This window comes from Choloepus didactylus, chromosome 8, assembly GCF_015220235.1.
Source record: "Choloepus didactylus isolate mChoDid1 chromosome 8, mChoDid1.pri, whole genome shotgun sequence".
Classification (NCBI taxonomy): Eukaryota; Metazoa; Chordata; class Mammalia; order Pilosa; family Megalonychidae; genus Choloepus; species Choloepus didactylus.
The window spans coordinates 124,607,455-124,634,669 of NC_051314.1; the positions used below are offsets into that span (position 1 = coordinate 124,607,455).

Sequence of the window (27,215 nt, forward strand, 5' to 3'; positions counted from 1 at the left end):
GCCAATCATCACATTTATATGGAAGGTTAAGGGGCCCCAAGTACCTGAAGCTATATTGAAAAAGGAGAATGAAGTTTGAGGATCCACACTTCCCAATATCAAACTTATTATAGTTATAGAATTTGGGTAGTATTGACTTTCAGAGCTGCAAAACTTTGACTCTTAGTCTCAAGTGTCACACAGTATATACCACATTTTATTTATCCATTCATCTGTTGATGGACACTTGAGTAGCCTCCATCTTTTGCCAATTGTATATAATGCTGCTGTGAATATTAGTGTGCAAATATCTGTTCAAGTCCTTGCTTTCAGTTATTTTAAGAAATATACCTAGTAGTGGGATTGCCAGGTCATATGGGAGTTCTATACTTAGCTTTCTGAGGAACTACCAAACTGTGTTCCACAGTGGCTGCACCATTTTATTTTACCAGCAATGAATGAGTATTCCTCTTTCTCTATCCTCTCTAACACTTGTTATTTTCCACTTTTTAAAAAAATAGCATCCATTCTAATGGGTGTGAAATGGTATCTCATTGTGGATTTGATATGCATTTCCCTGATGGCTAATGATGTTGAGCAACTTTTCATTGCTTTATGGCCATTTGTACATCTTCTTTGGATAGATGACTTTCAACCTTTTTGCCCATTTAAAAATAGGGTTGTTTGTCTTTTTGTAGTAAGTTGAAGGATTTCTTAATATATTTTTGATATTAATCCTTTATCCAATATGTGATTTCCAAATATTTTCTACCATTGTGTAGGTTTTTGTTTTACTGTCATGATAAAGTCCTTTGAGGCACAAAATCTTTTAGTTTTTATGAGGTACCATTTGTCTATTTTGTCTTTTGTTGCTTTGCTTTGGGTGTAAATTCTAAGAAACCATTGCCTAACACAAGGTCCTGAAGTTGCTTCCCTACATTTTCTTCTAGGAGTTTGATATTTCTAGCTCTTATATTAAGGTCTTTGATCCATTTTGAGTTGACTTTTCTATATGGTGTGAAATAGGGGTCCTCTTTTTTTTTTTTTTTTTTTTTTTGCAAATGGAGATCCAGTCTTCCTAGCACCATTTGTTGAAGAGATTATTCTTTCCCAATTGAGTAGTCTTTGCTACCTTGTCAAAAATCAGTTGACCATACATGTTTCTGAGCTCTCAATTCTATTCCATTGGTCTATATATCTCAACTTGTGCCAGTACCATGCTGTTTTGATTACTATGGCTTTGTGATAAGTTTTGGGAAATGTGAGTCCTCCAACTTCATTCTTCTTTTTCAAGATAGCTGCAGCTATTTGGGGCTCCTTACCCACCCACATAAATTTAATGATTGGCTTTTTCATTTCTACAAAGAAGGTTGTTGGAATTTTGATTGGGATTGCATTGTATCCATAAATTGCTTTGAGTAGTATTGACATCTTAATAATGTTTAGTCTTTCAATCCATGAACATGGAATATCCTTCCATTTATTTGGATCTTCTTTAATTTCTTTTAGTAATGTTTTGTAGTTTTCTGCATACAAATTCCTTATATCCTTCATTAGATTTATTCCCAGATGTTTGATTTTTTTAGTTGCTATTGTGGAAGGAATTTTTTTTTTTATTTCTTCTTCTGATTGTTCATTGCTTGTGTATGGAAACACTGCTGATTTTGGGGTGTTGCTCTTGTACCCTGGCATGCTGCTGGATTCATTTATTAGCTCTAGGAGCTTTGTTGTGGATTTTTCAGATTTTCTTCATATAGGATCATAGCATCTGCAAATAGGGATAGTGTTACTTCTTCCTTTCCAATTTGGATGCCTTTTATTTCTTTTTCCTGCCTAACTGCTCTGGCAAAAACTTCCAGTACAATCTTGAATAACGGTGGTGACAGTGGGCATCCTTGTTTTTTTCTGATCTTAGAGGAAAAGCTTTCAGTGTTTCACCATTAAGTAGGTTGTTAGCTGTGGGCCTTTCGTATATGCCTGTTATCATGTTGAGGAAGTTTTCTTCTATTTCTAGTGTTCTAAGTATTTTTATCAAGAAAAGGTGCTTCATTTTGTCAAATACCTTTTCTGCATCAATTGAGATGTGTTTTTTTCTTCATTTTATTAATGTGGTGTATTCCATTAATTGGATTTTCTTATGTTGAACCACCCTTGGATTCCAAGGATAAATCCCACTTGATCATAGTATATAATTCTTTTAATATGCTGTTGCATTTGGTTTGCTAGTATTTTATTGAGGATTTTTGCATATATATTGTTCCAGTTTGCTAATGCTGCCTTTTCGCAAAGCACCAGAAATGGCTCTATAGTTAGATTCAATAGAGGGTTCATTTTATCTTAATTGTTTGCATTGACTTGTAAGCCTTCCCATATTACTCTTGTTTACTGACTCCTTAACCTGAACAGATGAGTAATTTTTTGAGGTAGCCTAAAGTTATAATTTAAAGGTGACATCAAAAATATAAAGTACAGATAAAGGTGCTTAATTATGCTAATCCTTGCTCAGGATCTTAGACATGCTTTAGTGAAAGTTAATCAGCTTTTTATCTAACCAGTATTGGATAGGGAAAATATGATTTATAAAATAAAGATGTTGTCCAGACAGGCCCATGTTTCTAGTGAAAGGGCTAATACACATGAAAAATGCATTTAAAAAGTTGTTCTCAAAACTTTTGTCTTTAAATTTAGTGCAAACCAAATATTCAATTCTTACTTCAATCTATAAAATGAAAATTACAGCCTGCTTAGCTTGGCTGTTTGCTAAGAGTGTGCTTTACACTTGGTCCTTGAAGGACAGACTGGTTTTATTCAGTAGGGGAGACTCTTAGGAGCTGATTCTGTGGTATTTCCTTGGCAGGATGAGTGTCTCAACCATTGACAGGTGGCCACAACCTATATTTAGGTTCACAATATTTATGTATAAAGACTATTCATTTATAGGGGAACTGTGAACCCTCCCTTCCTCTCATTTGTCAGCAGCCACTGCACTAACTCCATTCCTTTTTTGGTCAAAATCCTTAATATTCTTCTAGGTGCAAAGAGAACGTAGAATCTTGGGTTTGAAAGAGATCTTAATGATAATTTTATAGAAAACAACCCTTCCAGTAATATCCCTGAAAGACAATTATCCAACATCTGCTGGGTAGCTTACTCCTTGAAAGTTAACCTTTTGGAATACAAAGCTAGGTTTTGAAATTAGACAAGCCTGGATTAAAATTAAAGGTTCAAATTAAAAATCTGTTTTTACTGGATATGTGACCTGGCCAATTAGTTAATGTCTTAGACTCTCAATCTCATCATTCCTCAAAAGGGAAGTAGTAATGCATATTTTCCAGGTTCCCAAGCAGCCCAAACCGGGACAATTAGATCATGAAAATAAACAATAATAGTGGCAGGTTATAATTAATTGAAAAAAAATAGGAAATAATCTGTACTTTATAAAAAACAATGAAAATTTGATGAGGAGTGAGATATTTATATAGTTTCAAAGACCCTCCCCCCACAAAATACTTATTAATTGCAAATGGGGTAAAGAGTAACTTTACAGTGAAGAAATCTGGCAGATGTCACCTTAATCAAGTGATCAAAGTGAACATCATCATACTGGGGCAGGTTGAAATTTTGTACCACCTGGTAGGAGGTAATGATTATATCAGACAAACCCAAATTGAGAGAATTATGCAGAATAACTTCAAAAATGCCAGGTTATGAAAGTCAAGGGTAAACTGAGCAATTACTACATACTGAAGAGGACTAATGAAAATGACAACTAAATGCAACATGTGATTCTGAACTGGATTCTTTTGCTGTAAATGATATTATTGAGATAATTGGCAAAACCTGAATGGGGTCTGAGGATTAGATGGTAAAAATGTATTAATGTTAACTTCTTGATTTTGGTGGTTATATTGTGGTTGCTCAGGAGAAGGTGCTTGTTTTTAGGCAATATACACTGAAGTATTTGGGGATGATGGGGCATCAGGACAGCACCTTACCCTCAGATGATTCAGAAAAAAAAAACGTACTTGTAACTTTTCTAAGTTTGTGATTGTTTCAAATAAAAAAGAATGACAAAAAGGTTTTGTGATCTTCAATAGGTATGCCTGCAACTCACATTGAGAGGAGATCATGAAGGGGTTTCACCTTGGAATGCTCATGTCCATTCTGGCCCCTGCCAGGATATTTTGAATATCCAGTTTCACCTGCAGCTATGCTGTTTATCTAAGACTTTCTGCTAGACTTGGGAAGTCAATTGCTATCACTGATTTTGCTGAAGGATCTTCTGTTCTGGGGTATTATTTCAAAATGAAAGAGTCAGACTTGGGGAAATATATTGGGTGGTATTGATGGGTAAGTGGCAAGACGACTCTATAGGGGTAGGAGGTAAGATTTCCAAAAGGTGGTTAAGTTAGATGGAGGAAATTCAAAGGAGGAGACTCATCTGGGGAGACTTGAGAGCAGAGAATCTGGGCGATGAACTGGGAGTGCATCTGTGTAAAGACTCCACATGAAAGATTTAATTTTTGGAATATTTCCCTCTTGGCATTTGAAGAAAGTCAAATTTAGTATCCAGTTAAAAATTTTTCTCTTCTAACATTGTAATTCCATTTAGTTATCCCAACTGTTAAAAATAGCTGTATGTACCTGGCTTTTGTTGTGGTATTGCAGGAATTAAAGGGATAGGAGTAGGGTGGAATCAAGTGTGGCCTATTTCTTTACAATCCAATGGAGAGAGCTGCTTTCAGGAGTTCCTGGAGGTGTTTATAGAAAAGTGAATGGAGATTCATAATGGAGTTAGTTAAGAGCAACAGAGAAAAGCAGGGTGCACTGAGATGAGGAATAGCTTCAGAAGGTGTAAGAGTTAAACTTTCACTTCCCCACTACACCAGAGGAAGCTAACTCGTCAAAGTGAGAATGCTGACATGATTTTTACGTCAATGACCTCTTAGAACGCAGTGCCAAGAAGTTGTCTGACCAGCCACAAATGATGAGGTGAACGCAACATGAGTGAGCATAAGCCCAGCTTGGCTGGTCTACAAATAACTGTATTTGCCTATGGATACATAAGAATGTTTGAATTTCTTCCTTGCTGGTGAGTTCAGAAAACACAATTCTCGGGAAAGATTTCTCTAACTACTTAGTTCCTCTTTTCCTTTCCTTCTTGTTTTTCTCCCCACCCTTTGAGTTCTTACTTTTATTACATTTGCTAAGGTAAGATTAAAAGTTGTGATTCCCACTGTGCTGATACTGGGAATTGGGCTTCTGTGAACTGTGTGGTTCCATGCTGAGGTTTTTATATTTCGTGAGGTACTTCTCAGGGGCATGTGCCTTTTTGGGACTTGTGCTCTTATTTAGTTGAGTAATAGGAAGTGCAACAATTTGCCAACATGTTTGGTTCTCATTTATAAGATGTTTTAAGGAAGGGCTCAAACATTTTCTGAAGAAAGAAGTCCTCTTCTCAACATGGCCTCAGAGGTCATGTACGCTGAATTGAATTTCGAAAATGAATCCAAGTCCTCAGGTACCAACTCAGAGCCTCTTTCAGGTAAGAAACATTTTCTGGTAGTCAGAGTTGGTGATGAGATTAGGAATGAAGGATAAATTACAGTTGCTAGTTCTGTGACTGACCATGCCTGGGAAACACTGAAGATTCCCAGAAGATTGAGTTACCTGTAGATAGGCAGTAAGGGGTTGTGCAAATATATGATAGGGAAGAAATATATCATGACCCTATCTCTAGCCTCAACTCCACTGACTATGAGGAAATTGATGTGTGAGAAATCAACTACAGTCCTGAGTCAAGAAAAGTTGTAATGATGAGAAGTTGTGCTCCTGTGTCTTCTGGGCTGAATGAGGCTGTGTCAAACGTTTGGGTACAGGTCTTAAAACCATGTCTAGTCCAGACACAGGGTTTATTGATGGATTAGTGGGCTTTGTGTCTTGATCAGTTAGAGGGGAAGAGTGTGGGTAGAGTAAGCTGAGTGTATATTTTTTAGTATTGGATGAAGTGCAACAAAAAGCATTGCAGATGAAAGACTACAAAATCTTCCAAAGAAAATAAATCTCTTAAATCTTCAGGGAAATTTTTCAGAGTTCAGAAAATCTATTGCATTTTGCATCTCCAAGACAGACTTGATTAATTTTGGGAGTAGATAAAAGGTAATATGGGGGCATGCATGGTATCTTAGGTAAATAACAAGAGAGAAAAATGTATGTAGATTTCCGGAAGCTATGAGGGACAGTCAGGATTGCTTGTGCCTTGTAAAACTTTTTGTCTCTGGAGCACTGAAGGAAACTTTTTTCTCCCTTTAAAATACTTTAGATCGTTTTCTTATTATGCAAGTAATGTTCATTATAGAAAAATTTTTTATACTTAATCTTACAATCCAGAGATAACCATAAATTACATTTTCAAAAAAACAAAAAAAATGGTGGAAAACAATTTGGGGGTTCCTCAGGAAGCTAAGTATAGAGCTACCATAGGCATAGAACCCAGCAATCTCACTACTAGGTATATACCCACAAGAATTGAAAGCAGGGGCTCGAACAGATACCTGCACACCAATGTTCATAGCGGCATTATTAAGCATTGCCAAAAGATGGAAGCAAACCAAGTTGCTTTAACCGATTCATTGGTTTATTTATCAGCTAAATAAAATGTAGTATATACATACAATGGAATATTATTTAGCCAAAAAAAGGAATGAATACATAAAAAAAATTACATTTTCATGTATATCCTTCTAGATGTATGTACACTTAAATTTTTGTTCTAAAAATAAGATCATATTATACAGTATTGGTCTCCATCCCCCTTACCCACACTCAACAATATATCATCACTTTAAGAAGTGGCTCTTAACTGACTCTTAACAATGAAATGGCGACTAAAAAGTACTGGACCTTATCCTAAGGAAATGATCAGGGGTGATTATAAATTTTTATCTACAATAGCATTATTTAAAGTAGATAATACTGGAAAAAAATCTTGAGGATTATTTATATAATGAAATACTATGTGACTATAATAAATAATCTTAAGAAAAATATTCATGATACAGTGTGAATAAAAATAGATCAGAAACCAGTCTTTATAGTGTGTCAGTCATATGGGAAAATGTGCATGTATGTATAATCACTTTAAAAATTGCTGGAAGACAGCTGTTAAAAAAAAAAAAAAAAAAGACTGAAAAAGAGCCCAGACTTCAATTAGTGATATGAATGATCTGGTTAAGACTAGGGCAAACCGGGCCAAAGGGTAAAGGTCGAAACTGACTATATTTTAAAACTTCAACTTCCACGTGAGACCAAGGGAAGAGATGTCTATTTGGTGCAGGATCTATATTTTCCAAACAGTGTAACTCTACAGTTGGTTTGTTCAAATACCACAATTACATGGAACTTTTATAGGAAGTGAGATATGGTAGGTTAGTATAGGTTAGAGTGAAATAGTGACACATTCCAAAGTAATTTGGGCAGAGAATAAGAATACATTTACAGGCCCCCCCTGAGGAGCTGGGGGAAAGTGCAGAAGTGTTGGACTTCCTCACCTGGACTGATGCTGATGTTGTCACAAACATTGAGGACTGGTGGTTTGATGTGCTGAGCCCTCTGTCATGGGACTTGCCCTTATGAAGCTCATTACTGCAAAGGAGAGGCTAAACTTGCAGATGATTGTGCCTAAGAGTCTCCCCCTGAGTACCTCTCCGTTGCTCAGATGTGACCCCCTCTCTCTCTGTCTAACTGAGCCACCTCAGCAGATGAACTCACTGCCCTCTCCCCTATGTGGGACCCGACTCCCAGGGGTGTGAATCTCCCTGGCAATGCAGGATATGACTCCCGGGGATGAATCTGGACCTGGCATTGTGGGATTGAGAATATCTTTTTGACCAAAAGGGGGATGCAAAATGAAACGAAATAAAGTTTCAGTGGTTGAGAGATTTCAAATGGAGTCGAGAGGTCACTCTGGTGGGCATTCTTATGCACTATATAGATAACACCTCTTAGACTTTAATGTACTGGTATAGCTGGAAGTAAATACCTGGAACTATCAAACTCCAACCCAGTAGTCTGGACTCCTGTAGACAACTGTAGAACAATGTAGATTACAAGGGGTGACAGTATGATTGTGAAAACCTTGTGGATCACACTCCCTTTATCTAGTGTATGGATGGATAAGTAGAAAAATGGGGACAAAAACTAAACGAAAAATAGGGTGGGATGGAGGGGATGATTTGGGTGTTCTTTTTTACTTTTATTTTTTATTCTTATTCTGATTCTTTCTGATGTAAGGAAAATGTTCAGAAATAAATTGTGGTGATGAATGTATAACTATATGATGGTACTGTGAACAGTTGATTGTACTTCATGGATGACTGTATGGTATGTGAATATATTTCAATAGAACTGAATTTAATTTAAAAAAATTGCTGGAAGAACTGCCCTCCCCACTACGTAGGACATCACTCCCAGGGGTATAAATCTTCCTGGCAACGTGGGACATGACTCCCAGGGATGAGCCTGGTCTTGGCATCCTTGGATTGAGAAAGCCTTCTTGGACCTAAAGGGGGAAGAAAAATGTAACAAAACAGAGTTTCAGTGGTTGAGAGATTTCAAATAGAATCAAGAGGTTATTCTGGAGTTTATTCTTATGCGTTATATAGCTATTCCTGTGTAGTATTCAGGGTATTGGAATAGCTAGAAGGAAATATCTGAAACTGCTGAACTGTAATCCAGTAGCCTTGATTCTTGAAGATGATTGTATAACTATATAGCTCTTAAGGTGTGACTGGGTGATTGTGAAAACCTTGTGAATGGCACTCCCTTTATCCAGTATATGGACAGATGAGTAAGAAAACAAAGACAATGAATAAGTAAATAATAGGGGCATAAGGGGTATGGGATATTTTGGGTGTTCTTTTTTTATTTTTATTTTAATTCTTATTCTTTTTTTTTGGAGTAATGAAAATATTAAAAAATTGATTGTGGTGATGAATGCACAACTATATAATGATAGTGTGAACCATTGATTGTACACTTTGGATGATTATTTGGTATGTGAATATATCTCAATAAAATTGCATAAAAATTGCCAGAAGAATATATACCAAAATGCTAACAACTGTTATCTGTCAATGGTAGGAATTTGTACTTTTATGTATTTTTCAAATACATATTTGGAATTTTCCAATGAACATTATTGTTTCCTTTCTATTTCTTATCACAAATGTCATAGTTAGTAATTGTGTATCATCCAGGAAAAAAGAGAAGAGGAAGCGAAGGGGGAAGGAGTAAGGACAGAATTTGTTACTGATGAATCTAATTGGTTTCTCCTTCAGCTCCCAATAAGAAGACCAGCTCTCACAAAAGTAATCCCAGTTTCCCCAAGCTGTTTCTTGCCTCATTGCTGATACTTGTGCTGCTGTTGGCAATCTCATTCTTTATTGCTTTTATCAGTAAGTATGCCTTCTGAATCAATAAGAAATATCTGCCTTACATGAAAAGGCGGTATCCGTTAGATACTGACATTTAACAATGGGTTTATCCAGAAATCTGGAAAAGAACTTTTCTCTGGGGGAGACATAATTAGTAGGAGTCCATTAGCAATTTTGCTCTTTATTTGGATTTAGTTACAATTTTGCAAAAATATTGGAATCCCCTTTCTTTAGAGAAATTGAAGAGTGTATGTTTGGCAAGATTTGTGTTATAGACTGAAATCTGTGAGGTACCATCTGTATCTTAGACAGCTGTGTGAGCCCAAGCCTTTATTTCCTTAGTAGTGTTTACAGGGTGAACCCTATTTGAGTGCAGAGCAACTTATATTTTGGGATGAGCAGGTAGACAAGGAGATGGGAAGAAATATTCCAGGAAGAGTTCTCCTTTGAATTTTTTTTTTTTTTTTTTTTTTTTTTTTTTTTAATAATAGTCTGTCTTGGTTGGTTGGGGCCACTATAACAATATACCATAGACTAGTTGGCTTAAACAACAGAAATTAATTTTCCCATGGTTATGGAGGCTACAAGTCCAAAATCAAGGTTCAGCAGGCCCTGCTTCACTCCTGGCTTTTGGTGGCTTGTCAGCAATCCATGGCGTTCCTTGGTTTGTGGCAACGTAACTGAATCTCTGCCTCCATCACATGGCATCTCTCTCTCTGTCTCTTTCTGTGTCCAAATTTCCTCCTCTTATAAAGACTCCAGTCATATTGGATTAGGGTCCACATTAATCCAGTCTGACTTCATCTTACTAAAAACTTCAAAAATCCTGTTTCCAAATAAGGTCACATTCATGGGACCCTGGGTCAGGACCTGAACCCATCTTTTTGGGAGACACAAATCAACCCATAACATAAACTTTACTTTTTAGAGCAGTTTTAGGTTTACAGAAAAATTGAGCAGAAGATAGAGTGTTCTCCAAAACTCCCTCTCCCCCTGCCCACACTTTCCATTAATGCATTGATGTGATACATTTGTTACAATTGATGAAACAATATTGACACTTTATTATTAACTAAATTCCATAGTTTACATTAGGGTTTACTCTTTGTATTGTATAGTTCTATGGGTTTTGACCAATGCATAATGCCATGTACTCATCATTACAGTATTACACAGAATTTTTCTATAGCCCTAAAAATGCCTTGCTCTCCACCTATTATCCATCCTCTCTTTTTTGCCACCCCTCTCCCCCAAACCCCTGGCCAAACCTCTGGCAACCACTAATCTTTTTACTGTCTGTATGGTTTGCCTTTTCCAGAACGTCGTATAGTAGGAATCATGCAGTATGGAATCTTTTCAGAGTGGTTTCTTTCACTTAGCAATGTACATTTAAGATTTCTTTATGTCTTTTCATTGCTTGAAAGCTCATTTCTTTTCATCATTGAATAATATTCCATCATATAAGTGTACCACAGTGGGTTTATGTAGTCTCCCATAGAAGGATATCGTCATGGCTTCCAATTTTTGGCATTTATGAATAGAGTTACGTTCATTTGCAGGTTTTGTTTGGACACAAATTTTCAACTCAATTGGGTAAATACTTAGGAGTATGATTGTTGAATTGTATGGTAAGACAGTGTTTACTTTGTAAGAAACTTCCAAATTGTCTCCCAAAGTGGCTGTACCATTTTTCATTCCCACCAGCAACAAATGAGAGTTCCTGTTACTCTACATACTCACCAGTAAATTGGTGTTTTCAGTTTTCTGGATTTTATACCTTGTAATAGATGTATAGTGTTATCTTCTTGTTTTAATTTGCTATTAATTCCCTAATAACATATGATGTTGAATATGTTTTCATATGCTTATTTGCTGGCTATCCATCTTTATGAGGTGCTCTGATCTCTTGTCAATTTTTTATTTGAGTTTGTTTTCTTTTTGTTTTTAAAAGTGCTTTGTATATTTTGGATACAACTCCTTTTTCAGGTGTGTTTTGTAAATATTTTCTCCCATTCTGTGGCTTGTCTTTTCATCCTCTTAAGAGTGTCTTTTGCAGAACAGAAGTTCTTAACTTTAATGAAATCCAACTTACCAATTTTTTTCTTTTATGGATTATATTTTTGGTGTTGTGTCTAAGAAGTCATCAACAAACCCAAGGCCAGCTAGAATTTTTCCTTGTTATCTAGAAATTTTATAGTTTTTTTGTTTTACATATAGCTCTGTGATCCATTTTGAGTTAATTTTTGTGAAAGGTGTAAAGTCTGTCTAGATTCACTTTTTTGCATATGGATGTCCAGTAGTTCTAGAACCATTTGTTGAAAAGACCATCCTTTCTCCATTGGATTGCCTTTGCTCCTTTTCAAAGGTTAATTGGCTCTATTTGTGTGGGTCTGTTTTTGGGTTCTTTGTTGTTCTAGTGATCTTTTTGTCTATTCATTCATCAATACCACACTGCTCTGTTGATTTTCATCTTATTTGTTTCTGTCTTGCCTAAGGCTGTGTGAGATTCAAAAGCCAACTTAGCAAATAGGTTTATTTCTGTATATCTTTAGCTTTTTCAAATTTTTAAAAGATATGAAAGCTAGTATGTATTTGGACAGAGATTCTATTTACTCATTTAGTATGGAAATTATTGTACATGAAGTGAGTAAGGCTAGGATAAGTAAGGCTGGAATAGGCTTCCTGGAAAAGGTGACATTTGGGCTTAGTCACAAATGGGATGAAGAGCACATTAAGTGAGGAGCTGTGTCTACTAAGAATGTCACAGAGATGTGGGAGACCATGGAAAAATTTGGGGAAATATCAAAATGTATGTCAGGAACATATAGGGCTAAGTGAGGAGCTGTAAGAGATGAAGTTGTAGTTGGGAGAAATAAGCAGGGTTCAGATCATGAAATCTGTTGGGCACCATTATAGAGTCTGGATATTTTTCTGAAGGTTGTTATGTCAGTCATCTTTTGCTGCTCGACAAACCAGTCCAAAATTTAATGGATTAAAATGACTATTTAGCGCATGATTCTGTGGTTGGCAATTTGGACTGAAGTTGGGAGGTTCCTCTGGTCTTGGCTGAACTCACTTATGCATATGCAGTGAGGTGCTGGTCACCTAGGCAACTCAACTTCTGAGGTTTGGCCAGATGTTGGGGCAATTTGGCCACATTTCTCTCATCATTGTTTAGGCCAACCTGGGCTTCTTCATAGGGCAAATTTTAGGCTCCCAAGAGTGAGGGTGGAAGGAAGTAAAGCTTCCTGAAGCTTAGGCTTGGAACTGCCACTACATTGCTATTGGCCAAAGACAGTCATAAGTCTGTCATAAGCCTAGATTTGTTTGAACTTCTTTAAATTAATTGCTCCAAATTTTGTGACTCTTTTGGCTTTTTAATTTGTTCTTTTGGTTTTTCCATGTCTTCTAGATTCGTCAAGTGCTTTATGATTTGAGGCATTTGCTTGTCTTGATAAGGTTATTTTGGGAAATGTAGGATTATTTGAGAATTTGGCAGAGCTACAGCTTGCTGGAGTGCAATTTCCCCAATCCTACCAGCAGGTGGCGCTCCTGAGCCATCGTTTACTCTCAAGTTGGTCTTCCCTGAACAACTCCTATGCGGTGGGTGGAGTCCAAACCAGGTGGGGAACCAATGAGTGCATCAGTTCTCCGTGTGCACTGGAGACTCTGCCCTGGGGGTGCTATGTGGTCCCTGTGCAGTTGGGCAGGGAATCTGCTCAAGGGACCCTCCAGTGCAAACATGCCCCACTCCCTGCCTGCTATGTGCCCATGAGCCTCTGAGTTGTGGGAGGGGCTCCTGATGCATCCATATGGCATCTTCTCCTATCCCCGCTTCTTGCTGGTGCATCCCCTGGACTTCCGTGGCGTGGGGGGGAGGGGGCTGGGAGAGAGTAAATGCTGCGCCTTGGGTTCCTTCTCCGGAGCTCCCTCCCGGCCTTGTGGCTGTGGAGGATTTATTGTTAATGTGGGGTGCATGGGAGTGGAGAGCCGCTGTCTCAACTGCCGTGCTCACTCTGTTGCCTGGCCATTTTGCTGCTGCTGCTCCAGGCCAGGACTGCCTCCTGGACAAACTTACCCCATCCCTTAAGTCTTAAGTCACCGTCTCTCTGCATCTTTGTCCCAATCCCCACCACGTACTGTAGGGTTCCCTCTATGGCTGGTTACACCCCCGTGCATCCTCAGGCCCCTCTGTAGTTTCTTTCAAGGTCAAGAAACCGGCTCTGCGTCATCCACTCTGTCATCTTCCTAGCCTAAATTTAAGTGGTGGAGAAATAGATCCCACTTTGTGGGCGAAGGTACTAAAGTCAGATTGCAAATGGGTATGGATACAGAGAAGGGTGGAGACTCTTGGCTGTAATTGCAATGTGTCAGAGTCATGGAGAGCCATTAAAGAATTTTAAGCAGGTAAATGATATAATCAAATTTTACGTATAGAAATATACTTTTGGCAGAGATGTGGAAAATGGATATATGAGGACAAAGTTTGAGGTGGCAAAGAGAGGGTTAGAACACTAACTCATTAATCCAATTGGGGAACAGTGAGAGCCTCATCTAAGGCCAGTGGTAGCAAAGAAAGAGAAGGAGATAGATTTGAATGATAATGAGGAGGTAGAATCAGGGTGATAGAGGCTTTATGAATATTTGGATTTGGGGAATAAGGGGCCCAGAGAAGTAAAGTATGACTCCAAGTTTTTGACTTGGTAAATTCAGAAATCATGAAGTTATTTAAAGAAATAGATAGCATAGGATATATAGCAGGTCTGAGTTGGAAAGTGGTGATTTAAATTTTGGACATGTTGAGTTTTTTATGACTGTGTGAACCTCAAATGGACATGCCTAGTGGGAGACATATTTTTCTGGATTTCAGGAGAGAGATCAGAGCTTTGAAAATCATTCATATATACGTAGCTGTTGAAAGCATCAGTCATGGAGAGGATTTATTATGTGAAGAGGGATAAGGGTGTTACTCTGGGGGGTGTTACAATTAAAAGAAGTGAATGGAGGAAGATGAGTATATGAAGGGGGTAGAAGAAGCAGTAGCAAGAAAGATAAAATCAGAAAAAAAGAGTGTCCTAAGAATTACAGGGGATGAAAACTGGAATCAAATATAATGGGTTGATCAAATAGGAAGGGGGTTTAGTATGTAGTCTTTGGATACATGCCCTAGGAGATTACTGGTGACCATTGCAGGAGTAGTTTTAGTGGTATGGTGGAAGCAGAAGCTAGATACGGTTGATCAGTGGACAAATGGGTGGTAAGGAGGGAAGGAAGAGAGAAAAGTCTGTTTCTAGAGTGAGTGGTAGCTTATTTTAAATTGGGGAAGACTTGAGCATGTCAGTGTGCTAAGCATGGAGACAGTAAGGGAACGAAGAGGAAGAGGATAATGCCCTCCTAATCAATGTTGATATGTCTTTATCTGGCTTCTCACTCTCCAGGCTAACCCAGAGCTCCTCAGAATTAACTGAATTCTCCTCCTTCCCCCCAAAAGATCCATGCTGGGTACATTCTCATATAGAGGTGTTTGACTAATTGCCTTCAGTCCTCCTCCCCTCCCCCTATAGCTCTTGCATTTAGTATTGAAGGAGAATATGGATAACTCCCTCTCAGATCCATTATAATGGAGCAGTTATGTCCTCTTTCAACTACTGATATTGCAGCTATTCCTGAAAAAATCTTTAGAGGAAATCAATAGGATAAGCATTATGTTGGTGGGGTGATGGGGAATCTTTCCCACAACCAGGATCCCTCTACTAAAGTAATTGACATTTGTAGGTTTTTTTCTCCTATAAAGAATACAAGAATAACAAAATAACAATTCAGAGGAAAGTGAAAACACTACCAGGAAATTGAATGGTCTATTCTCTTTTCCAGTTTTTTTTCAAAGATATTCTCAGCTTAAAGAAAAAAAGACTCTAAAAGAACCGATTCCCAGATTTGTGGAATGTGAGAGATCAAATCGGACCACAGAAGGTAAAAATTAATGTGCCTTTAATTTGGTTGCTGACTATACTGTGTGAGGATCCCAAAATCAATATTTCCAGTAAGATTTCCAGGTATATAACACTAAGAAATTGCATCTCATACTCATTTTAAGCTACAAGTGTACAAATATTTAGGACCTATAATTCTTATATGTATGCGTATAATTTGCGCAAGGAAACAGAGGCTTACTTGTGAAACAGTAAGTACATTGCTTTTTGATTTCTCCAGCCTTCACTATCTTCTCAACTTTCTGTGCACACTTGCTCTTTTTCTCACACATCAGGTAAAATGTATTTTCTCAAGAAATATCTGATCCATTTGTGTCTTAAGAAAACATATTTTATGTGTATAAAATATTTCTGGAAAAAAACTAAAATACTCTTACATGGTTTTACCTTAATGGACTGGGTTGAAGATTTTGGGAGGGAGAGAAACTTTTAGTTTTCATCATTTAGTTCTATTTGATATTGATGATCATATGAAGATGATTTTATATGGATGTGTTTCTCTTTTATTAATAGACTATTTTTTAGATCAGTTTTAGGTTTACAGAAAAATTGGATAGTTAGTAAAGAGAATTCCCATTTAATCCCCTAGGCACAGTTTCCCCAATTATTAATGTCTTACATGAGTATAGTACATTTATTACAATTAATGAACCAATATTGATATGTATGACTCTCTAAAGTCCTTAGTTTATTTAGATTTCCTTAGTTTTTATCTAATGTTCCTTTCCTGTTCCAGGATCCCATCCAGGATACCATATTACATTTAGTTGTCTTGTCTTCTTAGGCTGCTTCTGGCTATGACAGTTTCTCAGACTTTCCTTGTTTTCAGTGACCTTGACAGTTTTGAGGAGTACTGGTCAGGTATATTATAGGATGTCCCTCTAAAAGAATTTCTATGATATTTTGTCATAATTGAGAGGAAGATCACAGAGATAAAGTTTCATGTTCAGGACATAAAGGGTACTTTAATGACTGTTGATGTTGACCTTGTTCACCTGTCTGAAGTAATGTTTGTCAGGTCTCTCCCACCTTTCCATACTGTACTCTTTGAAAGGAAATCACTATGACAGCACACACTTAAGGAGTGAGAAGTCTTTTAAGATGGAGTATCTATATAATTTATTTGGAAATCTATACGGTAGATTTGTCTCTTCTACCCTATTTGCTAATTTATTAATCATTTATTTATATCAGTATGGGCTTATAGATATTTATGTTATACTTTGGTTATAATCCAATGCTACTTTATTTATTTTGTTGCTTAAATTGTTCCAGCTTTGGCCATTAGAAGCTCTTTCATTTGGCTCCTGTTCCCTTTAGACATACTCCCATCAACATTTCTTATTTGAGCACTCCTTACTTTCCACTACAAGTTGCTCCAGGCTGATCTCTTGTATTTCTTTCCCCAGTCCTATCATCAGCCATTTCTCCAAGGAGCTCTGGTTCTTTTTATTGGAGAGCAATATTAGAAACGATATCTGGCTGCACAGTGTGCTCAGTGCTACTGGGGTGTCGTTTCCATCTGGAGTCATTTTTTGACCCAGTATGGCTTTGCCTTCACTCACCTCCTTTGTGCTATTTGGCAAATATGTTACATTTCTATATATTATAGGCCCAACAATACATTATACACATATTGTTTTATAAAATTGATTTTTAGATTATTTATCAGAAGAAAGGAAAGTAAATGCATTTGTACTGTTTTTATAAAAACATAATTACCTTTACCAGTGCCCTTTCTTTTTTGTGTGTACGGATTTGAATTACCATCTGAGGTTACTTGCTTTTAGACTGAAGGACTTTTAGTATTTCTTGTAAGGCAGGTCTGCTAAGAAAAAGTTCTCCCAGCTTTTGTTTATTCAGAATGTCTTTTTTTTTCCTTTTTTTTTTTTCACCTTCATTTTTCAAAGATAGCTTTGCTGGATATAGGATTCTTGGTTGACAGTTTTCTATCTTTGAGCACTTTGAACATCTTATTCTACTGCCTTCTGGCCTCCATTACTTCTGGATGAGAAGTCAGCTGTTAATCTTATTAGTAGTCCCTTGTAAGTGAAGAGTCATTTTTCTCTTGCTGCTTTCAAGATTTTCTCTTTTTCTTTATCTTCAGCATTTTTACCATGAATTGTCTGTTTGTGGGTTTCTTTATATTTATTCTACTTGGAGTTTGCTGAGCTTCCTGAATGTGTAGATTTTTGTTTTGTAATAAATTTGGGAAATTTCAACCATCATTTCTTAAAATATTTTTTCTACCCCCTTTTCTCTCTCCTCTCCTTCTGGGACTCTCATTACATGTATGTTGATATGCTTAATTTTGTCCTACATTTCTCTGTTTCTTTTTTTTTTTTTCATTCTTTCATCTCAGTGTTCTTCAGATTGCATAATCACTATGAATCTATCTTCAAGTTTACTAATTCTGTCTTCTACCATTTTAAATCTGCTATGAAGTTTTCATTTCAGTTATGGTACTTTTCAACTCCAGAATTTCCATTTGGTTCTTTTCAAAGTAATTTCTATTTCTTTATTTGATGTGGCATTGTCATCAATTATTTATTTATTTTACTTTTTAAATCATGGTTTCCTTTAGTTCTTTGAACATGTATATAATGACTACTTTGAAGTCTTTATTAAGTCTGATATTTGGTTCCTCTCATAGGCAATATCTGTTGCCTGCTTTTATCCCCAGTGTGTGGATCATACTTTCTTGAATCTTTGCATACCTCATAATTTTTTGTTGTTGTTGGAAGGTAGACATTTTAGATATTATATTGTAGCAACTCTGGGTACTGGTACCCCTTACTCCCATCTAGGGTTTATTATTATTTTCTTGTTTATTTGTTTAGGGACTGGCTGGATTATTTTAGTGGAGTCCATTCTCCCCTCAACAGTGTTAAGCCTTTGATGTTGCTTCTCAGTGGGTACAACTTTGAGTGTATCCACAGTTACCATGGGAGGACAAAGGTTTTGGCAGGATTCACTTTGATTGTCACTTTCCCTGACCACATCCAGCTGTTAAGCCCCACTAATGCTGGCTGATTACTCTATTTTTTATATCAGTGTCCTCAGGCATAAATTGCTCCACAGACTACGTCAATCAATTTCTGGGTCCTTTGAAGGGGTAGTTCCCGAGGTCAGTGTTTGAGATTTGTTCTGACTCGAGACCTCTCTTTCTAGTGATCCACACATAGTTTAGCCTAAATCTTGAATTAATCTAACAATCTTTTCCTGATTTCCTTTCACCATTACCTACCTTTTTTTTGATCATACCCTTAGGCTTGAACTTCCCCACCCTCTGTTGCAAATGAAGTCAGTTCCTTTGGGAAGAGATAGGAGCTAGTTCCCTCCAGGGAAAATCTCTAAGCCCTGCTCTGGAGCTGGGGGTAGGGATAATAGCACACTTCTTTCTGATGACACACCTGCTATAGGAACTGAGTGCTCAGTTGAGAGGGTGCAGTAGCCTAAGGTCTTTTTTTGGCTTGCTTCTCCAGGTGTTGAATCACCACCTTATGAGCTAGGGAAATGGTAGTTGGGTATTCTCCGTGGTATCATATCCAAGGCAGAGCCTTAGTCTAATGAATGGGTGTTGGGCAGAAGCAAGGAGAGCCCCCACCTCTCAGTGGCTCTTGCCTTCATTTGCTGTATATTTTTATGCTTTTGCAGAGACTTTAAATGGTTGTTTTTAAAATAATTTTCACCGATTTTGCTAGGGAGTGGGTCTGAAAAGCTCACACTGTCATGATAGAAATCCCTCTTCCTGGCTTGCTTCTTTTTATTGCTGAATAATATTCCGTCATGCTGATGTACCACAGTTGGTTTATCTGTTTACCTATTAAAAGATGAATTGAAGGATATCTTGGTTGCTTTCAATTTTTGACAGTTATGAATAAGGCTATTATAAACATTTGCAGGCAGGTTTTTGTTTGGTCACGTTTTCAATTCAGTTTCATAAATAGTGTGATTGCTGGATTGTAAAACAATATTTAGCTTTGTGACAAACTGCCAAATTGTCTTCCAAAGTGGCTACACCATTTTTCATTCCCACCAGCAGTAAATAAGAGTTCCTGTTGCTCCACATTCTTGTCAGCATTTGGTACTTTTGGATTTTATACCTTCTAATAGAAGCATCTCATTGGTGTTTTTTTTTTGTTTTTTTTTTTCTTTTGGCTTACACAACAGGAATTTATTGGCTCACACTTTTGAAGCTGGGAAAAAGTCCAAATCAAGGCATCATTGAGGCAATGCTTTCTTCCTGAAGACTGGTGTTCTGGGGCTGGCTGCCGATGATCCTTGGTCATTAGTTTGCCACATGACAAGGCAAAAGATGACCTCTCCTGGCCTCTCTTTTCTCTTCTGCATTCCATTAAGTTTCAGCTCCTAGGTTCCCAAGGCTTTTTTTTTTTTAATTGAGTTTGTTTACTTTCCGTACAATTATCCAAGGATCCAAAGTGTACAATCGCCTGTGGTATCATCATACAGCTGTGCATCCATCACCATAATTAATTTTCTTTTCAATTTTTAGAACATCTTCATTACTCCAGAAAAGAAATAAAGATGAAAACAAGGAAACGCAAATCCTCCCATACCCCTAACCACTTCCCCCCCTCCATTGTTGATTCATGTTTTTGGTATAGTATATTTCTTATTGTTGATGAAAGAATGTTAAAATACTACAAACTGTAGTATATAGTTTGCAATACGTATATATTTTTTCCTATATGCCTCCTCTCTTATTAACTTCTAGTTATAGTGTCATAACATTTGTTCTAGTTCATGAGAGAGATTTCTAATATTTGTACAGTTAATCATGGACATTATCCACCACAATATTCACTGTTTTATACATTCCCATCTTTTAAACTCCAACTTTTCTTCTGGTGACATATGCGACTCTGAGCTTACCCTTTCCACCACCTTCACACACCATTCAGCACTGTTAGTTATTCTCACAATGTGCTACCATCACCTCTATCCATTTCCAAATGTTTAAGTTCACCCTAATTGAACATTCTGCTCATAATAAGCAACATCTCCCCAGTCTTTAAGCTTGTTCTATATCCTGGTAACTTATATTTCATGTCTATGAATTCACATATTATACTTAGTTCATATCAGTGAGACCCTGCAATATTTGTCCTTATATGTCTGTCTTATTTCACTCAATATAACGCCCTCAAGGATTCTTCATCAACCCATTTTTTTAAGAGGGATTTGTTCACACACCATACATTCCATCCTAAGTAAACAACCATTGGTTACCTGTATAGTCATGTATTTATGTATTCAGCACCATTGCCACTATTATGTAAGGACATCTCCATTTCTTCCACAAAGAAGGAGTGTTCTAGTTTGCTAATGCTGCCAGAATGCAAAACACCAGAAATGAATTGGCTTTTATAAAACAGGGTTTATTTGATTGCATAGTTACAGTCTTAAAGCCATAAAGTGTCCAAGGTAACACATCAGCAATCAGGTACCTTCACTGGAGGATGGCCAATGGTGTCTAGAAAACCTCTGTTAACTGGGAAGGCATGTGGCTGGCATCTGCTCCAAAGTTCTGGTGTCAAAATGGCTTTTTCCCAGGATGTTCCTCTCTAGGCTGCAGTTCCTCAAAAATGTCACTCGTAGTTGCACTTGGGGTATTTGTCCTCTCTTAGCTTCTCCAGAGCAAGAGCCTGCTTTCAACGGCCATCTTCAAAATGTCTCTCATCTGCAGCTCCTGTGCTTTCTTCAAAGTGTCCCTCTTGGCTGTAGCTCCTCTTCAAAATGTCACTCACAGCTGCACTGAGTTTCTTCTGTTTGTCAGCTCATTTATATGGCTCCAGTAATCAAGACCCATGCTGAATGGGTGGAGCCACACCTCTGTGGAAATGATCTCATCACAGTTACCACCTACAGTTGGATGGGTCACATCTCCATGGAACACTCAAATTACAATCTAATCAACACTGATATGTCTGCCCACACAAGATTACATCAAAGAATATGGCCTTTTCTGGACATAATACATTCAAACCGGCACAAGGAGGAAGAGTCAAAGAAGGTAGAGGGATAAAAGAAAAAGAAAAAAGAGAGAAAAAAAAACATGATAGTTAGAAAGCAACAAAAGGACAGATAGCATTAAACTAAAGTAGAATAAAGAGTCAGATAACATCACCAATGCCAGGAATCCCATAACCTTCCTCTTTCTGCGCCACCCCGATACGCATTTAGCTTTGGTATATTGCCTTTGTTATATTAAAGGAAGCATAATGCAATGTTTCTGTTAATTATAGTCTCTAGTTTGCATTGATTGTATTTTTCCCCCAATCCCACCCTATTTTTAACACCTTGCAAGGTTGACATTCATTTGTTCTACCTCATGTAAAAACATATTTGTACCTTTTATCACAATTGTTGAGCACCTTAGGTTTCGCTGAGTTATACAGTCCCTGTCTCTAGCTTTCCTCTTTCCTTCTGGTGTCCCACATGCTCCTAACCTTCCTCCTTCAACCATATTCATAGTCTTCTTTGTTCAGTGTACCCACATTGCTGTGCTACTATCGCCCAAAATTGTGTTCCAAACTTCTCACTCCTGTCTTTTCCTTTCTGTCTGTAGTGCTCCCTTTAGTGTTTCCTGTAGAGCAGGTATCTTGTTCACAAACTCTGTCATTGTCTGTTTGTCAGAGAATATTTTAATCTCTCCCTCATATTTGGAGGACAGTTTTGCCAGATATAGGATTCTTGGTTGGTGGTTTTTCTCTTCATTATCTTAAATATATCCACTTCTTTCTTGCCTCCATGGTTTCTATTGAGAAATCTGCAAATAGTCTTATCAAGCTTCCTTTGTATGTGATGGATCGCTTTTCTCCTGCTGCTTTCAGGATTCTCTCTTTATCTTTGATGTTTGATAATCTGATTAAGTGTCTTGAGTAGGCCTATACAGGTCTATTCTGTTTGGGGTACACTGCATTTCTTGGATCTGAAATTTTATGTCTTTCATAAGAGATGGGAAATTTTCATTGATTATTTCCTCTATTATTGCTTCTGCTCCTTTTCCCTTCTCTTCTCCTTCTGGGATATGAACAACACATACATTCCTGCATTTCATTTTCTCCTTAAGTTCCCGGAGACATTGCTTGTATTTTTCCATTCTTTTCTCTGTCAGGTGCCTTGTTCTCAAGTCCCTGAGTGTTTTCTTTTGCCTCTTGAGGTCTGCTGTTGTGTTTCCATTGTGTCTTTCATCTCTTGTGTTGTACCTTTCTTTTCCATAGATTCTGCCAGTTGTTTTTTCAAACTTTTGATTTCTACCTTATGTATGCCCAGTGTTTTCATTATACACTTCATCTCTTTTGCCATATCTTCCCTAAACTTTTTGAATTGACTTAGTATTAGTTGTTTAAATTCCTGTATCTCAGTTGAAGTATAAGTTTGTTCCTTTGACTGTGCCATAACTTCATTTTTCTTAGTGTAGGTTGTAGTTTTCTTTTGGCATCTTGTTTCCTTGTTTACCCCAATCAGGTTTTCCCAGACCAGAACAGGCTCAGGTCTTGGAAGGAAGGAATAGTATCCAGTTTCCCTAAGGGTGTCTTAGAAGATTGGTGCACCCTGTGAGGCCTGAAGTCACTGTGCTTCTCCACCCAGCAGGTGGTGCCTGTCAGCCTGGTGGTAGTAGAGCTGAGCCCATCTCTCTCCTCTTAGGGAAGATAAACCCCCTAGGGAGGGTTCATTAGCATTTGAATAGTTTCTCTGCCGATGCTATCTCCACCCTTGTCTGGGTCAGAGTGCTGGGAACTGAAAATGGCTGAGGCTTTCTCCACTGAGCCAAAAATGGGACAGAAAGCTCCCCTCAGGGCCAGTCTGCAGCTACCCTCTGGCTCTCCAAGGTCAGGCATCATCAGAAGCCTCTGTCTGCTTGCTTGGGATTCATAGCTGGTATTGAGCAGTCCACATTTGTTAATTAAAACCCCAGTTGGAGCTCAGCTGAGCTATATTCACTTGCTGGGAGAGTGCTGCTGTCTAGCACCATGAGGCTTTGCAATTTGGGCCATAGCGGGGAGGGGGCTCCTGGCTTGGATCTGCAGTTTTTACTTACAGATTTTATGCTGTGATCTTGGGCATTCCTCCCAATTCAGGTTGGTGTATGATGAGTGGACAGTCACGTTTGTCACCCCACAGTTTTTCCAGATTATTTAGTAGTTCTTCCTTGTTGTTTATTAATTGTTCCAGGGGGACAAACTAGCTTCCACTCCTCTCTATGTCACCATCTTCTTCCGTCTCTTCCCCTCATTGTTGTTTTGATTTGCAATTCCCTAAAGACATATGATGTTGAGCATGTTTTCATTTGCTTATTTGCCATCTGTTCATCTTCTTTGGTGAGGTGTCCTGATCTTTTGTCAATTTTTTATTTGGGTTGTTTGCTTACTTATTGTTGAGTTTTAAGAGTTTATGTTTTGGATACAAATCCTTTTTCAGATATGTTTGCAAATATTTTCTCCCATTCTGTTGCTTGTCTTTTCATTCTATTTACAGTGTTTTTGTAGACTGGAATTTTAAATTTTAATGAATTCCAACTTTTTTTTTTTTTAATCCTGTGTATCATGCTTTTGAAATTATATCTAAGAAATCATTATCACACCCAAGGTCAGCTGGATTTTCTCCTATGTTATCTTCTAGAAATTTTATAGTTTTGTGTTTTTCATTAGGTCTTTATTCATTTTTTAAAATTGTGGAATCTAACATATTTACATAGAAGTAATAACTTTCCAAGTGCTGTTAAAAAGTAGTTAGCAAATTTCAAAGATTGTTGTGGGTTACAGTTCCAATTTCAGTTATTTCCTTATTGTAAAATATAACATATATGTGGAACTTTGAATAGGAAGAGAGCTATGGTAGGTCTGTATAGATTAGAATGAAATAGCAACACATCCTAAAGTAATTTGGGTGGAGAATAAAAATATATATTCAGGGCTCCCCTGAAGAGCTGGGGGAGAATGCAGAGGTGTTGGACTTCCTCACCTGGATTGTTGCTGATGTTCTCACAAACACTGGGGATTGACGACTTGATATGCTGAGCCCTCTCTCTTGGGGCTGGCTCCTATGAAGCTTGTTGCTGCAAGGAGAGGCTAACCCTGCTTATAATTGTGCCTCAGAGTCTTCCCCTGAGTGCCTCTTTGTTGCTCAGATGTGGCCCTCTCTCTCTAACTAAGCCACCTTGGTGGGTGATTTCTCTGCCCTCCCCCGTATGTGGGACCTGACTCCCAGGGGTGTAAATCTACCTGGCAACGCAGGATATGACTCCTGGGGATGAATCTGGACCCAGCATCATGGGATTGAGAACATCTTGACCAAAAGGGGGATGTGAAATGAAATAAAGCTTCCGTGGCTGAGAGATTTCAAATGTAGTCAAGAGGTCACTCTGGTGGACATTCTTGTGCACTATATAGATAACACTTTTTAGGTTTTAATATATTGGAATAGCTAGAAGTAAATACTTGAAACTACAAAACTCCAATCCAGTAGTCTTGACTCTTGAAGACAGTGGTATAACAATGTAGCTTACAAGGAGTGACAGTGTGATTGTGAAAACCCTGTGGAACATACTCCCTTTATCCAGTGTATGGATGGATGAGTAGAAAAATGGGGACAAAACCTAGATGAAAAATAGGGTGGGATGGGGGGGGTGATCTGGTGATTCTTTTTTTATTTTTATTTTTTATTCTGATTCTGATTCTGGTGTAAGGAAAATGTTCAAAAATAGATTGGGGTGATGAATTTACAACTATAAGATGGTACTGTGAACAGTTGATTATACACCATGAATGACTGTATGGTTTATTAATATTTCTTAATAAAACTGAATTAAAAAAATAACGTATATGCAAAAAGGTGGTAACTTTCAAAGTATGACTTAACAAATAGTTATATAGGAAATTTCCAAGAATGTTAAGGGTTATGGTACCATGGTTTCAGTTATTTCCTTATTGTAAAATATATAACATGTACAAAAAGGTGGTAACTTTCAAATTACAATTTAACAAGTAGCTATATAGCAAATTTCAAAGAATGTTATGGGTTACAGTTCCATCATTTCATGTCTTTTCTTCTAGCTATTGTAATACCTTAGCAACTAAGAGAAAGAAAATTATATAGAGATTCAGTATTCAGAATCCTTTGTTAAATTCTATTGCTACACCTTTCTCTAGTTTAATCACTTTCCCTATCTTCAGGGATGTTTAGGCAGTGACAACCCTAACTTGTTCATGTGGAAAGGGGTGTCGACATTATGGGAAAACGGGACGTGACTGATTGATGTTCTTGAAGAACCTGTTTCCTCTGGGTTTGGGGACTTAGCTGACATAGGAGCTCTCTGGAAGATTTAAGTTTCTGAAGAATGAACTTTGTAAGTGAAAGTTTTATGGAGTCTCAGAAAGGGACTTGGATATTCTTTAGGGTTGTGGGGACTACTGTTGACTTGAGCTTATCATACTGTGGCCATTTGGGATATCTAGTTGAAGCTTGCATAGGAGTAACCTCCAGGACAGCCTCTAGACTCTATTTGAAATCTCTTAGCCACTGAAACCTTATTTTGTTGCCTTTCTTTTCTCCCTTTTGGTCAAAAAGGCATTCTCAACCCCTCGATGCCAGGGTCAGGATTCATTTTGAGTTAATTTTTGTAAAAGGTGTAAAGTCAGTCTGTAGAGCATATTTGTTTTTTTTGTTTTTTTTTGCATATGAATGTCCAGTTGTTCTAGCACCATTTATTGATAAAACTATCCTATTTCCATTAGATTGTCCTTGCTCCTTTGTCAAAGATCAGTTGACTATATTTGTATGGTCTATTCTGGGCTCTCTAATCTTATGATTTGTGAGTGCCACAGTGATTGATTTGTGAGTACCACACTGTCTTGATCACTGTAGCTTTATAGCAAGCCTTGAAGTTGGTTGGTGTCTATCCTCTAAATTTGTTCTTCATTATTTTGGCTTTTCTGGTTCTTTTGCCTTTGCAGATATGTTTTAGAATCAGTTTGCCTATATCCACAAAATAGCTTGCTGGGATTTTAATTGGGATTGCATTGAATCTATAGATCAAGTTAGAAAGAATTGACATCTTAATAATATTGAATCTTCCAACCCATGAACATGGAATATCTCTCCATTTATCTGATCAGATATGCTTTGATTTCTTTCATCAGAATTTTGTAGTTTTCTGCCTGTTGGTCCTATATATATTTTGTTAGTTTTATACATAAGTTTTCTGTTTTTTGGTGCTAATGTAAATGGTATTGCTTTTAATTTTAAATTCCAGTTCATTGCTGGTATAGAGGTAAGCAATTGACTTTTGTATATTAACCTTGTGTCTTGCAACTTTGCTAAGATTCCTTATTAGTTCCAGGAGATTTTTTTGGTTAGTTCTTTGGAATTTTCTATAAAGACAATTATATCATCTGTGAACAGTTTTATTTCTTCCTTTCCAATCTCTCTCCTTTTTATATCCTTTGCTTCTTTTATTGTGCTGACTAGGACTTCCAGTACATTGTTGTATAGGGGTTGTGAGGGGGGCATCCTTGTCTTGTTCCTGATCTTAAAGTCAAAGCACCCAGTTTCTGACCACTAAGTATGAGGCTAGCTATATGTTTTTTGTAGATGTTGTTTGTCAAGTTGAGAATGTTCCCCTCTATTCCTAGTTTGCTGACAGTTTTAATCATGAATAGGTTGTGTGAAACAATTTTTCTGTATAGATTTTTATGATTATATGGTTTTTCTTCTTTAGCCTGTTGATTTGGTAGATTATGTTAAATAATTTTCCATTGTTGAACCACCCTTGTAAACATGG

At 37.4% G+C, this 27,215-nt stretch overlaps 1 protein-coding gene across 4 annotated transcripts in view; it reads left to right on the forward strand.

Moving 5' to 3' along the window:
* The first annotated feature begins 4,880 nt into the window (after positions 1 to 4,880).
* Positions 4,881 to 27,215, forward strand: part of CLEC4A (C-type lectin domain family 4 member A) — a 41,250-nt gene continuing 18,915 nt past the window's right edge. Inside the window, exons 1-4 of one of the 4 annotated variants that reach the window (XM_037846444.1) lie at positions 4,881 to 5,071; positions 5,389 to 5,524; positions 9,318 to 9,434; positions 15,288 to 15,386. In XM_037846444.1, coding sequence (XP_037702372.1) covers positions 5,443 to 5,524; positions 9,318 to 9,434; positions 15,288 to 15,386 — 298 coding nt within the window. In that variant the 5' untranslated portion in view covers positions 4,881 to 5,071; positions 5,389 to 5,442. Of the gene's footprint in view, positions 5,072 to 5,099; positions 5,525 to 9,317; positions 9,435 to 15,287; positions 15,387 to 27,215 lie in introns of those variants that run through there. The other 3 variants (XM_037846445.1, XM_037846443.1, XM_037846446.1) reach the window with 3 other exon arrangements.